The sequence below is a fragment of the Entelurus aequoreus genome, linkage group LG03, assembly GCF_033978785.1.
Source record: "Entelurus aequoreus isolate RoL-2023_Sb linkage group LG03, RoL_Eaeq_v1.1, whole genome shotgun sequence".
Classification (NCBI taxonomy): domain Eukaryota; kingdom Metazoa; phylum Chordata; class Actinopteri; order Syngnathiformes; family Syngnathidae; genus Entelurus; species Entelurus aequoreus.
This window is the reverse complement of record NC_084733.1, coordinates 15,181,151-15,195,839: the sequence shown is the minus strand read 5'-3', so window position 1 is coordinate 15,195,839 and position 14,689 is coordinate 15,181,151. Positions and strand designations below refer to the sequence as shown.

The following is a 14,689-nucleotide window of genomic DNA, read 5'->3' as shown; positions in this document are numbered from 1 at the left end:
AAACAAAGGAAATAAACCCCTGACTGGAAGGATAGATAAAAAATCAACAATACTATTAAACCATGGACAGGTAACTACACGGTTAATGCTTTCCAGGCTGGCGAAGGTTAACAATGCTGTTGCTAACGACGCCATTGAAGCTAACTTAGCAACCGGACCTCACAAAGCTATGCTAAAAGCAATAGCTCTCCACCTACGCCAGCCAGCCCTCATCTGCTCATCAACACCCGTGCTCACCTGCGTTCTAGCGATCGACGGTGCGACGAAGGACTTCACCCGATCACAGATGCGGTTGGCGGCCCGGAGACGGAGGAAGTTAAGGTGAGTTTGGCGGCTAGCGCGTCTGCTATCCATCTCTGTCTTCCTGGTTGTGTTGCTATAGTCCGCCGCTAATACACCGATCCCACCTACAACTTTCTTATTTGCGGTCTCCATTGTTCATTAAACAAATTGCAAAAGATTCACCAACACAGATGTCCAGAATACTGTGGAATTTTGAGATGAAAACAGCTTTTTTGTATTGTATTCAATGGGTCCGTATACTTCCGTACCAACCCTTGACGTCACACACATACGTCAGCATAAAAACTTGTTTCAACCAGAAGTGTGGCGGGAAATTTAAAATTGCACTTTATAAGTTAACCCGGCCGTATTGGCATGTGTTGCAGTGTTAAGATTTCATCATTGATATATAAACTATCAGACTGCGTGGTCGGTAGTAGTGGGTTTCAGTAGACCTTTAATCATGTACTGTATATATGGAAAATGTTCGTACAATTTATTTTGACTGCGCATGCTCCTTTACTTTGGTAAAGAAAGGCTGAGCAGGTTGCTATATGACAGTGCTTTTCCAATTTTTTTTGTACCCCCCCCCAGAAAGAAGAAAACATTTTGTGCCCCCCAAACTCTCCGCTGCGACCATAGATAGTAAATTATTACCATACATTTTTTTATAAATACACGCCTACATGACATTGTATCCTAATTAACATTAAATAAAACAAAAAAGAAAGGAATATCAACTTCCAACCAATAATTTTAATAACATTGTTTTTTTAGTCTGTAACAAAAAATATTTAAGGTGCATCAATTTTCCTGAAATTAAAATCCTTATTTAAACAATTACAACATTTTGACTGACTTGAACTGTTTGATACTGAAAAATAAAATTCAATAAATAATAATTTCAATTGATCAGCAACACGAACTCAGGGGCACAATACAAAACAAACAAAAAACAAAACAATTTGTGCTGATGAGCATGTTTTGTAGTGCACACACTTTTTAAAACAGGGTTTGTAGCATCCATCCAGCCATCCATTTTCTACCGCTTGTCCCGTTCGGGGTCGCGGGGGGTTCTGGAGCCTATCTCAGCTCCATTCGGGCGGAAAGCGGGGTACACCCTGGACAAGTCGCCACCTCGTCACAGGGCCAACACAGATAGACAGACACCATTCACACTCACATTCACACACTAGGGCCAATTTAGTGTTGCCAATCAACCTATCTCCAGGTGCATATCTTTGGAGGTGGGAGGAAGCCGGAGTACCCGGAGGGAACCCACGCAGTCACGGGGAGAACATGCAAACTCCACACAGATGATATTGATAAATATCGTACCACGCCCCCACTAGGGGGGCCTATCCCACTCTTTGAGAAGAACTGCTTAAAAGTCAGTAAAGCAAAGATGAGTGAGGTGTGCTTGCTGGCAAATTTCACTTTAAAATATACCAAGACGGTAGAGATGCGCGGATAGGCAATTAGTTCATCCGCAACCGCATCACAAAAGTCGTCATCCACCCGAACTAACATTTTATCAAAACCACAACCGCCCGCCACCCGCCACCCACCCGTCGTTATATATCTAATATAGACGATGCAAGGCATTTAGTGAGGTTAGAAAGCGTTTGCCTTTTAAAGAAAGGAGACTGATCCAATGCAGCAGAGACATTCAATGCGTGCCACGCATTAATATCTCTTGGCCACGCATTAGAGGCTAAGAGATATTAATGCGTGATAATATTATTTATCATTATTATAATATTATTGTCATTTCCATTAAGAAAGTGTTGATTATTATTGTTATTTTTTTACCTGGTCTTTAGTATTCCCTTTTTTAGTTTGTCGCGTACCACGTTTGCTGCCACCATCCTTTTAGTTTTTTAGTTTTCTTCTGTTGTGTTGTGTTGTGCTGTGTCACGCCAAATTTCTTCCCCCTACAAACCCCCCCCATTTACTTCTGTGGTCATGTTTCCTCTTACGTCATTGACAGCGATCGGTAGCACTTCGGCTTTGACTGCCCGTCGCTGGAAGGATACTTCGTCTTTGACAGCTGCTGGAATCTGAAGAAATCGATTGTTTTTTTTTTGTACAGGCGCGAAACAGGACAGTCGCGTGCCGGTTAAGGACCCCCGGCAACTTTGTAACTTTATTGGACGCAGCCCCGGAAGTAAATGGGGGGGGGGGGGGAATTCATTTGGCGTGACAGCTGCAGCAGTGACTGATGAATAATTGTCTGTTTCAAAGAGTGCTGCTCGTTTTTCGTATGTGGGTGACAACATTTAACTATGTATATATATTTCCGAATTGGTTCAACCGCCACCCGCCCGAATCTATTTAAAATCTATTTTTTTCGTCATGCATCCGCCCGACCCGCGGATTTTCCGCAGACTCCGCGGTTGTGTCCGCAAACCGCGCATCTCTACAAGACGGTACTTTAGATAAAACTGTTAGCAAGTTTTGAACAAATAAATACACTGCATTCAAGTAAAACATTTAAAAAATGCTCCTGTTTGCTATTCTGACAATAAAATGGCATTTGTGTCCAAAATATTGGGGTCTTTTTAAAATCAATTTAAAACATGCACGCAAGTAATTTACTGCGATTAATCACGATTAAACAACATGCAAACGAGTAGTTAATCTGATTAAATATAACCCTTTGACAGCACTATAACTAAGTTCACTACTGTATCATAAATAAATTTTTTCATGCTGAGTTTAAGCAACTTTGGGGGCATTTGACTTTAGTGGAAAACGTTGTCGCACACTCACTTGAACTTGGAGGCCTGCGTCTCCACGGTGACCGAGAAACCCAGAACACCCGAGGTGTTTCTGCACGTAGGGTAGACGTGGTATCTGTAGAGCAGGTTGAAAATAGACCAAATCAACCAATCAGAGTAGACAATATATAAATATGGTGTGACGATAAGGGGTGAGCGTGAACCCACCCTAGAGTCTCTTTGGTGCGGAGGAAGTCAAAACAAGGCTCCTCCATGTGCATCTGCAAGACAACATATCTGTCGCTCAAAGATTACTTGAAGACTAACAACATAGAACCATAACTCACCACTAAGAGTTCCACCAGCGTATGCTCCCTCAAGGCTTTGGGTCCAGACTGCAATACAAGAAACAGTTAAATAATACTTGCTAAATGCATTTGGCGACATTAACTGTCAGGAGTCTTTTTGGAAGAAAATATAGGCGCAGCATAACAGCATAACGCAAACACATTAGTAAGAGCAGACTTTAAATGGACTGCGAGTCAAGTGAAACCAGATTCATTATAAATAATATCAACAATGAGTTTGTCATTGTGTCATCCAGTTATTTCTTATTTATGTGCACTTTCAAAGCAAAAGTAAACATGACATTACCTTCTAACTGGTGAAAAACAGATGTATTCAAGTGTTCGCATGTACAAATCCAAGCACATTTCTTTTGTTACTTCACAATCTACTAGGAATCGGCTGCAGACGTGTGCATGGCTTGGCTGTCAGAATAATCATGTATATATTATCACACAACTTTATGCTTAAGGGCCGTTGCTATAATTATTATCAATTGTGCTGAAGCTGTATTTTTCTATCTGTGCAAAGCTGGCAATCCAAAAGATTGCAAGTCGTCTCGTATCAGTGTTGTGTCCAGACTCGGCCTGCTGATTGCCAAGGCCGAACATCGAGTACCGGGACGCAGACAAAGCAGAGACGGGGCGATATCACCAGCGTCAACACATTTGCATTTTATTAATAGTCATACATTGTGTCTAACTGGAGCTGTTGAGATTACCCCTCTTCTCTCAGCGACAGCTTCAGTGATGTAACCAGTGACCTCCCAAATAAATAGAGGAAGCACGTGGGCTAGACTTTAGAACATAGCTTGGATCTGTAATTAGATTACAGCCTAAAAAACGTGTTTCCTCAATTGAGCCAAATTTAACTCTGTCTCTGCATGATTCCTTGCTTCTCATCTGTTTAATAGATCTCATCAGTGTTTGAACCTGACATTGGCACGCCCAGACCATGCCCCCTTGCACATATGCAAATCATATTGAAAATAGCCATGCGTTGAGCTAGGCACTGTCTGACAAATCACAAGTCAGTAGGAGGTGTTTCTTTTTCCTGTTTGGAGAAAATGTCCTAGCAATTGTCAGCCTGTGATGGCTGTGTCTTCGAGAACTGAACACAGGCGGAAATTAAAAAAAAAGAAATAGTTGTGTCAGTTAGAAAGACAAGAAAAAGATAAATGTCCATGGCCAAAACTGAGTCGGGGAAATTAGTGCTTGAAAAGATATTCACTACAATGATACATAAAACTTTAGAAGAGGTGGTTGACTCTCTTCGCCTCGGTGCTCGCGAAAGTTTAATCGACATCATAAATAATGCCTCTCACATTGATAGTAAAAGGATGAGGATGTAATTCCACAAGTTGGTACACTTTGACTGCCAATTTAGACCCGTTAATGGCGAGAAAGACACGGAAAGAGGCTTGGTTCCACTCCCCTTCTACTTGCAAGGATTATGAGACATTTTTCATTTAAACGAGAATATAACAAGATTATATCAGTCGGTATCTTAATGACAGCAAACATTGTACAGTAAGTGATGTTTTATTATTTTTGTTTGCCCTCATGAAGTGAGTGATAATTAGTGATGTCGAAGAAAAAAGCAAAAGTGCGTTTTGGAAATTAATGCGCCGTGTATGCTTAAAATGAGCAAAATACATAAATATTACATGTTATTGTAAATGTGCCTGTTACTACATTACATATATACTTACAGCATGTAAATATAATCTTAACGGAGGTGTTTAGATGTTTCTCTAAGCGCTTAATAGGCTCTATAGTAAGCTGACTTTGATGGCATTTACTTAATACTTAGAATGCATAAAAAAAGAAAAACATATGTTCTTGTCTTACATAATGATTGTGAATTATATCCAAAAACAGTGCAGTTCCCCTTTAAAAGTGGGGGAAAAAAATTATTCTGCAAACATCCCAAAAAAAACAAAAACAACCTTATTAGACACCTGGAACGGCACTATCGCTACGACAATGTTCAAGAAAGAACCCGTAGCAAAGTACTTCCTTTGCCAATGAGAGTCCTTAATAAAATGTAAAAGGGATGTTAAATGTTCATTTATTTATTTCATTCATCATTTATTAGTATTTCAATTTTTTTTTAACGGATTCGTTCCATTAAATTTGCGTTATTTCTTGTGGGAAAAACTATTTAGCTTTTTGCACGATTCAGACTTTTGTGGACCTTTTGGAACTGAACAGAGGTACCACTGCATATTGCGATAAACACGTAATCGATATAAATGAAATATGCGTTCGATAAAACATTATAATGATAATAATAATTTGGTTTTTTTCTACGTCGAAAGAAACCAGAAGTTGCAAAGCAAGGTTGGTTGCATGAACAAGGCCACTCGTTCACTGGTAACCGAGCAACGCAAGAAATGATAACTGATCAGTGGGAGTGACACGCTAACAGCCAATTAGGTAACAGTATGAACTATCAAGTTTAGTTGCGTCATCTTGTCGTCTCTCGGTTGATTCTTTGCATGGAGTGGGAAGAGAAAGTAAAAATGAGTGCTGCATCGAGAGAAGAAATTGTCCATAAAACAGGACAAGTATGGCTGTTTTTTAAAAATGTTTTTACTTTAAAAAGACCAATGTGGTCTGTAAATGATGCAGGGCGCTAGTCCCCATCAACATTGGTAATACCACACCACCTTAGACACGCTCACCTTTTAGAGCACTGCTGTAAATTCCTGGCACTAAACCTGCAGAAAATAGTTCTTCTAGGGTTTTGTGTTTACAATTTTTTTTTTTCCTTTTTTTTTTTTCCATTTATTTATTTATTTCAGGCAAGGACATAAAAAAGTACAAAGTTGACAACACATAATAGTATAAATTAATATAGTGCAAAAGGTAATGTACAGTATGTAATGCATGATTGTCCAGTTTTGCCTGAAAGGGAGTGGGAAGAAGATCATTTATTTAATCCCACCCCCAGTTCTCCATTCAGTGATTATTCACATGAGTTTCACTCTTACTTTGTTCAAGGATTATAATACAGATGTTGTATCATAGTGGCATTACCACAGGTAACAATAATTATTACACTGTAACAATAATTTGTATCAACAATGTAGGAATAATGAATATACCAACAATGGTAATAGACAAAATAGCAACAATGGTAATAGACAACATAGCAATAATGGTAATAGACAACATAGCAATAATGGTAAGGAAACATTGAGCACATGTTAACATTTTGAGACAGAGTACAACAGTACAACAATTTCACACTTTGTACTATTTTGTTACAATTTAATAAGCATTTCTTAAGTATTCCTTATTTTTGCACCATCACTTTAAGAGGGTATTGTTAGTTTTTTTTACTGTGATTTTAGAATTTTGTTTACATTGATTGATTTCCGTGGTTGTACTTATATGTATGTAAATATTACATATACGTTATATTTTATATTGCTACTATGGTACATTTTTTTTCTACTTTATACCTTTTGTTTTCACCCTCTTTTGTGCTCTTGTGTGCATTATCCTTTCGATCCTTTGTAACTGAGCTACTGTGTGGAACAATTTCCCTTGTGGATCATTAAAGTTTGTCTAAGTCAAAGTACCTTCTTTCTGCCTTGATAGCTGAGGGGATTATAGTCAGAAGAAGGTTACATTTTAAATAAAGATGTTTACATTGACTTTATTTTTTTCCTAGTCCTTATTTTCGTATAAATAATTATCAATATCGACCGATATGTATATCATGATACAGTTTTCAGCCATATCGCTCAGCCCTATGTACGGTCACACACGTGAAGTCGTAATGGAAAAAAAGGAAACATTTAATAAAATAAACATCTATTAACCTCTTAAAGCCCAAGCTGTTTGTTTACATGCTTATTTTAATTTCTCTTTGCTATTCGGGCTTATTGGACACTAATTAGAATAAAAACTAAGAATCATCTTTTGATATGATGTACTTAGTCCATAAGTAACAAACGTGTACTTCATGTTTAGTGACACGCTAATTCTTATTTTTACACCTTTTTTTTTTTCAAATTCCATTGTATGTAATACTCTTCTGACACCACTAGATGGCAGTATAAGTGTCCACATAAGGGCCATAACACCCCAATTCAGTAGTGTACACAATTTTGGAAATAAGAGCTAAAAGGTGCTGTCCACGCATGTGGCCAATTAAGCCTTAAGGTGAAAAGTACTTAAAATGGCTACCGTATTTTTCGGACTATAAGTCGCAGTTTTTTTCATAGTTTGGCCGGGGGTGCGACTTATACTCAGGAGCGACTTGTGTGTGAAATTATTAACACATTACCGTAAAATATCAAATAATATTATTTAGCTCATTCACGTAAGAGACTAGACGTTTAAGATTTCATGGGATTTAGCGATTAGGAGTGACAGATTGTTTGGTAAACGTATAGCATGTTCTATATGTTATAGTTATTTGAATGACTCTTACCATAATATGTTACGTTAACATACCAGGCATGTTCTCAGTTGGTTATTTATGCCTCATATAACGTACACTTATTCAGCCTGTTGTTCACTATTCTTTATTTATTTTAAATTGCCTTTCAAATGTCTATTCTTGGTGTTGGGTTTTATCAAATACATTTCCCCCAAAAATGCGACTTATACTCCAGTGCGACTTATATATGTTTTTTTCCTTCTTTATTATGCATTTTCGGCCGGTGCGATTTATACTCCGGAGCGACTTATACTCCAAAAAATACGGTAAATACTATTCTGGACTCCAAAGCGTTAAAAGTCAAAGCATGGATACCGTAGGTATTAAAGTGATGAAGATAGTGTGTATATACCTGGTAGTAAACTGTGACCTCAGAGTTTGCATCTCCTTTGCTCAGTGACTTGACTTTACAGATGTGGTGCTGAGGCGGGAGTTCCACCACTCTGAACATCACCGGCACCTCTACTGGCAGCTTGGAAAACTGCAACTTGCTGTGAGTCAGGAGAAATGAGGGGGGGCGTGGTGACTTTCAATGCAAATGTATTCAAGGTACAAGTGTCATTGAGTGCATTCTGTCATCACAGTAGGAGTGCATCAGGTGTAGCGGCCGACTCACTCTGTCATGTACTGCAGAAAGCCCAATGACTCCTGTGGACAAGACATGGATGGATGGGTTACGTACACACAATACAATATAATCCTTTACCATACGCTGGGTGACCTACGTTTTGTCGCTCAGAATGGGTAATCAGTGCTAATACTAAACACAAGCAAAAATAACACCTTTTACTAATTTTTGTCTTTAGCCATATTTTACTGAACAGCCAGGACAGTGGCGTGTATGCTCCTTTCCTATGTCATAAGGGCAGCTTTCATTTCTGGCTCTATGGTTATTGCACTTGTTTTCTTTAAATGGAAAGTGGGTTAAACTTGTATGTATAGCGCATTTCTTCCTTCAATGTACTCAAAGCGCTTTGACACTATTTCCACATTCACATCACACACACATCAACCCACTGATGGCGGGAGCTGCCATGCAAGGACCTAACCACGACCCATCAGGAGCAAGGGTGAAGTGTCTTGCTCAAGGGCACAACGGACGTGACTAGGATGGCGGGTGCAGGGGATCGAACCAGGAACCCTCAGGTTGCTGGCACGGTCGCACTCTCTCTCTATATATATACTGTATACATATATTTACATACAGTCGTGGTCAAAAGTTTACATACACTTGTAAAGAACATAATGTCATGGCTGTCTTGAGTTTCCAATCATTTCTACAATTCTTATTTTTTTGTGATAGAGTGATTGGAGCACATTGTTTGTCACAAAAAACATTCATGAAGTTTGGTTCTTTTATGAATTTTGGTTTCATCTGACCACATAACTTTCCTCCAGAAGGTCTTATCTTTGTCCATGTGATGTCATAACAAGGAGAAAAGGTGAGGCCTTTAATCCCAGGAACATCATGCCTACCGTCAAGCATGGTGGGTGGTAGTATTATGCTCTGGGACTGTTTTGCTGCCAATGGAACTGGTGCTCTACAGAGAGTAAATGGGACAATGGAAAAGGAGGATTACCTCCAAATTCTTCAGGACAACCTAAAATCATCAGCCCAGAGGTTGGGTCTTGGGCGCAGTTGGGTGTTCCAACAGGACAATGACCCCAACTACACGTCAACAGTGGTAAAGGAATGGCTAAATCAGGCTAGAATGAAGGTTTTAGAATGACCTTCCCAAAGTACTGACTTAAACGTGTGGACAATGCTGAAGAAACAAGTCCATGTCAGAAAACCAACAACTTTAGCTGAACTGCACCAATTTTGTCAAGAGTGGTCAAAAATTCAACCAGAAGCTTGTGGATGGCTACCAAAAGCATCTTATTGCAGTGAAACTTGTCAAGGGACATGTAACCAAATATTAACATTGCTGTATGAGTTGTAGACATTTTTGGAAACTCAAGACAGCCATGACATTATGTCCTTCACAAGTGTATGTAAACTTTTGACCACAACTGTATATATATATATATATATATATATATTCATATATATATATATATATATATATATATATATATATATATATATATATATATATATATATATATATATTGAGAGAGAGATATCTCTATATAACTATATATATGTACATATACACTTTTCTTTTTAAATCAATTTTCGAAAATTATGAATCGATTCAATTGCAATAGATACAAATTGCGATTCGGGTGTGAATCAAATATTTTGAGCACCCATATTATTAACATTATTGTTACAATTCAATTCAATTCTAAGTTTAATTGTCATCGCACAGAAAGGAACACATTTCCCTGTCCATGAAATTCTTACTTGTCGTCTTCAGAATGGCAGTTGGTGCAAATTTCAATTAAGATTAGGAAAAAAAGTATATTCATCCATCCATCCATATTCTACCACTTGTCCCTTTATTTACAAAATACAAAAACAATGCAATGGAAGCCGTGCAATTATCGATGTGCAATTGAGATGTAAATATGGATTGTTCAGTGTTTGTCACGCACTAAAAGAACACCTCCATGCAAATACTACCCTAGACTAACACTCTCCCCCCACCACATCCCACCTCCCCGAATTGTAATTAATCGAATGTAAATAATCAAATGTATATACTTGTTCTTATGCTTTCTGAGCTCACTATGTTCACTGCTCGCTGTACATATCCTACCAAGTCAGACCGTCACTGTTTCAATGTCCATTTCTCAGATGATATTATTGTTGATGACTGAAGTGCTGATATCAACCAAACCTAACACCCCAACCCCCCCCCCCCCCTAACCCCCTCCACATCCCACCCGCCGGATTGTAAATAATGTAAATAATTCAATGTATATACTCTGATGATGATGATTAACTTGTGTGATGACTGTATTATGCTGATAGTATATATACATACCATGAATTGATTAACGTGGACCCCGACTTAAACAAGTTGAAAAACGTATCCGGGTGTTACCATTTAGTGGTCAATTGTACGGAATATGTACTGTACTGTGCAATCTACTAATACAAGTCTCAATCAATCAATCAAAAGTCAGGTTCATCTGGGATGATTGTCAGTCATGCACTTTCCAATGTTGCATTTTTGGCTCTATGGTTGTCATTAGGGATGTCCGATAATGGCTTTTTTGCCGATATCCGATATTCCGATATTGTCCAATATACCAATATATACAGTCGTGGAATTAACACATTATTATGCCAATTTGGACAACCAGGTATGGTGAAGATAAGGTCCTTTTTAAAAAAAATTATAAAATAAAATAAATAAATAAATAAATTAAAAACATTTTCTTGAATAAAAAAGAAAGTAAAACAATATAAAAACAGTTACATAGAAACTAGTAATGAATGAAAATGAGTCAAATTAACTGTTAAAGGTTAGTACTATTAGTGGACCAGCAGCACGCACAATCATGTGTGCTTACGGACTGTATCCCTTGCAGACTGTATTGATATATATTGATATATAATGTAGGAACCAGAAATATTAATAACAGAAAGAAACAACCCTTTTGTGCGAATGAGTGTAAATGGGGGAGGGAGGTTTTTTGGGTTGGCGCACTAATTGTAAGTGAATCTTGTGTTTTTTATGTTGATTTAATAAAAAAAAAAACCCAAAAAAACGATACTGATAATAAAAAAATGATACCGATAATTTCCGATATTACATTTTAAAGCCTTTTTTGGCCGATAATATCGGCAGCCCGATATTATCGGACATCTCTAGTTGTCATCACACTTTTTCTTCTTTGCTGCTATTACCATTATGTGGCAACATCACAAAAAAGCCCAAGAAAAGGCAAAGTGTGGCAAATCAAATCTCGCTGTTAAATAAACTGGAATATACGAATCATTTTATTTCGACATTTTAAGGCTTTTTGCTGTAAATTCCTCCAAGAATATAGGAAGTTGGCATTTATGGAGCTGTACAATATGTTAGTAAAAATGTAAGAAAGTACACTCACAGCGCTGCTTAAGTTGCCCTGCACCAGCCCCTCTGCGTACAGCTCGGCCTTGAACCTGCGGCTAAAGTCCATCAGCTCCTTGCTGGTTGGACCGGCAATGAGCGCCTGATACTTCTCCACCATGGACCACCTGGAGTGCTCCAGGATCAACAGGCGCACGTCCCTTCCAGGAGGAGTGAGGTATGGAATTATACTCCACTAGGAGGCAGCACAGGACAGAATACGGAGGGGGAGTAAAGCACTTACTTGCCCAGCTTGTCCGGCTTGATGAGGATGTTGAAGTATGCCTTCTTGAGTTGCTCTGCAAACATGCTAAAGACGTCCGGCGGAGCGTTGAAATCAGCCAGGTGATCGACGATCAGGTGGAAGAGCAGCTACATATGAGAAAAAAGTACACGGTGATACACAAGATCTAATATTGGAGCTGTATCAAAAAATATTCAAACATTTTATTTATAGAGCCAAAGCAATGAGTTTCTAATATGTCTCCCCTTTTCTTTAGTAGTTATACAAGGAAACTACAATAACACACAGACTGTTAAAGAAATACTTCAGTGTCAATCAAAACAGTGCATTACTGTTAATAAAAAAGGTGGATTTTCTGATACAGCTTTCTGAAACGCATCGACAACCGCAATGTAGCACAAGAACCACCCGGCAGTTTATTACGACACGGGTCGCTGACCCAGCCGAGCTGCACTCACTCACGGGGAGTTTGTGATCAAATCCTTTGACCCTGATCCCCAGCCCGTGCTCGCCGGCGACCAGTTTATAGTCCAGCTGGGCCACCTCGGCCTCGTAGGCGGGCTCGGCCAGATTGTGGCTCAGGATGTTGACCAGCAGGTCAAACAGAACCACGCTGCAATTAAGAAAGCGGGCGGTTTGAGGGGAGGAAAAGTGAGGAGAAATGGAGGACGGAATGAGGAGAATAATGGAAAGTAGTCAAAGAAATGGAATCGTGATAACAAAGATGAAGTTTATCTTCTCAAGGAACAATACATTAGAAATGAAACTTCTATTCACTTTAGAGTAGTCGGTGTGCAGCTTGTATAACAGTATAGATTTACTAACTACTGAAAAAAAGTCAACATACAGCCATTATTCACTTAATAACACAAGTAAGTAGCTAGATTATTATGTTTTGCCTACAATTATGCATGGAGCTGATAGCGTCATGTCTGGGGCTGCACGAGTGCTGCGATCCATTGAATCACATGCGCTGTGACCTTCTGTAGCAGAAACTGGACTGCAAGGCCGTTTTGCAACATGTTGAGGTCAAACACACCTCAGAGATGACATGTGTGTTGCTGAGGAGGAAGGAGTGGTCAAGTATCCACACCTGAACCCAAATTCAGCACTATTTGTCATGAGCTCACATGACAGTTTGGACTTTTCCTTTGTTTCCTGTGCCTGGTTGCTTTTTTCAGTGTGCTTCCCCAATGCACTATTTTTGTGTTTTCCCAAGTAAAATATTTTTTTTTACCTGCACTTCGCCTGCTGTTCATACATCTTGGGGTCCAAACAAACGACACCAAACACAGTTATACCTATGGGGCATACTTAAACGGATGGACAGACTGGTGAATTCCATGCCCAAGAGTATAAAGAAAGCGCACTGGTGTTTGTTCACAAATAATGTTCACACTAACTTGAGGTGCACATTTATGAGTAAAATAATAATCACTATGTATTTATTTTTTTAGATTATTAATAGGGATGTCCGATAATATCGGAAATTATCGGTATCGGTTTCAAAAAGTAAAATTTATGACTTGTTAAAACGCCGCTGTGTACACAGACGTAGGGAGAGGTACAGAGTGCCAATAAACCTTCAAGGCACTGCCTTTGCGTGCCGGCCCAATCACATAATATCTACGGCTTTTCACACACACAAGTGAATGTAATCATACTTGGTCAACAGCCATACAGGTCACACTGAGGGTGACCGTATAAACAACTTTAACACTGTTACAAATATGCGCCACACTGTGAACCCACACCAAACAAGAATGACAAACACATTTCGGGAGAACAGCTGCACCGTAACACAACATAAACACAACAGAACAAATACCCAGAACCCCTTGCAACACTAACTCTTCCGGGACGCTACAATATACACCCCCAGCTACCCCTCAACCCCATCCAACTCAACCTCCTCATGCTCTTTCAGGGAGAGCATGTCCCAAAGTCAGGCTGCTGTTTTGAGGCATGTTAAAAAAAAAAGCATTTGTGACTTTAATAATAAATATGGCATTGCCATGTTGGCATTTTTTTCCATAACTTGAGTTGATTTATTTTGGAAAACCTACATTGTTTAATGCATCCCGCGGGGCATCACAACAAAATTAGGCATAATAATGTGTTATTTCCACGACTGTATATATCGGAATCGGTAATTAAGAGTAGGACAATATCGGAATATCGGATATCAGCAAAAAAGCCATTATCGGACATCTCTAATTATTAATCATGATCATACATTGAGAAAGGTAAAACTGTGTTTCCCACAGGTCGGCAATTTACTTGTGGTGGTGGGTTCCCTGAGAACGAGCACGTCATCATATCCCTTGGTCATCAATTGAACACTCCTGCTTAATCCAATCATACATTTGATCGTTTGTAGTGAGAAACATGTACATTAAATGGCAAAATACAAAATATAAATATTAGTGTAATGATTGTCAAACAATTCCTTCAATGTGCAATTGCATATTCGTATTCCTTGGATTCATACGCATGTACATTTGCAGGGGGTGCATGAATTCCAGACTATTTAGCACGATGGGTCGCCGTTAGTTCTGCTAGTGCCACTCCAAAGACTCTGCAATACATGTTGTAATTCAGGTTTCTCCTGGAATAACCGTAGCTCCCCAAGCACT

General features: G+C 38.9%; 1 protein-coding gene across 5 annotated transcripts in view; it reads right to left on the bottom strand.

Annotated features, from left to right (window-relative positions):
* The window catches only part of LOC133646207 (nardilysin-like), a 90,077-nt gene that overhangs the window by 12,755 nt on the left and 62,633 nt on the right, over nucleotides 1-14,689 (bottom strand). For all 5 annotated transcript variants that reach the window (XM_062041353.1, XM_062041352.1, XM_062041355.1 and 2 more), the window contains 8 exons: nucleotides 12,516-12,666; nucleotides 12,054-12,181; nucleotides 11,808-11,970; nucleotides 8,419-8,450; nucleotides 8,155-8,293; nucleotides 3,350-3,397; nucleotides 3,231-3,283; nucleotides 3,055-3,138 (listed from right to left, as the gene is read on the bottom strand). In XM_062041353.1, coding sequence (XP_061897337.1) covers nucleotides 3,055-3,138; nucleotides 3,231-3,283; nucleotides 3,350-3,397; nucleotides 8,155-8,293; nucleotides 8,419-8,450; nucleotides 11,808-11,970; nucleotides 12,054-12,181; nucleotides 12,516-12,666 — 798 coding nt within the window. The remainder of the gene's footprint in view (nucleotides 1-3,054; nucleotides 3,139-3,230; nucleotides 3,284-3,349; nucleotides 3,398-8,154; nucleotides 8,294-8,418; nucleotides 8,451-11,807; nucleotides 11,971-12,053; nucleotides 12,182-12,515; nucleotides 12,667-14,689) is intronic.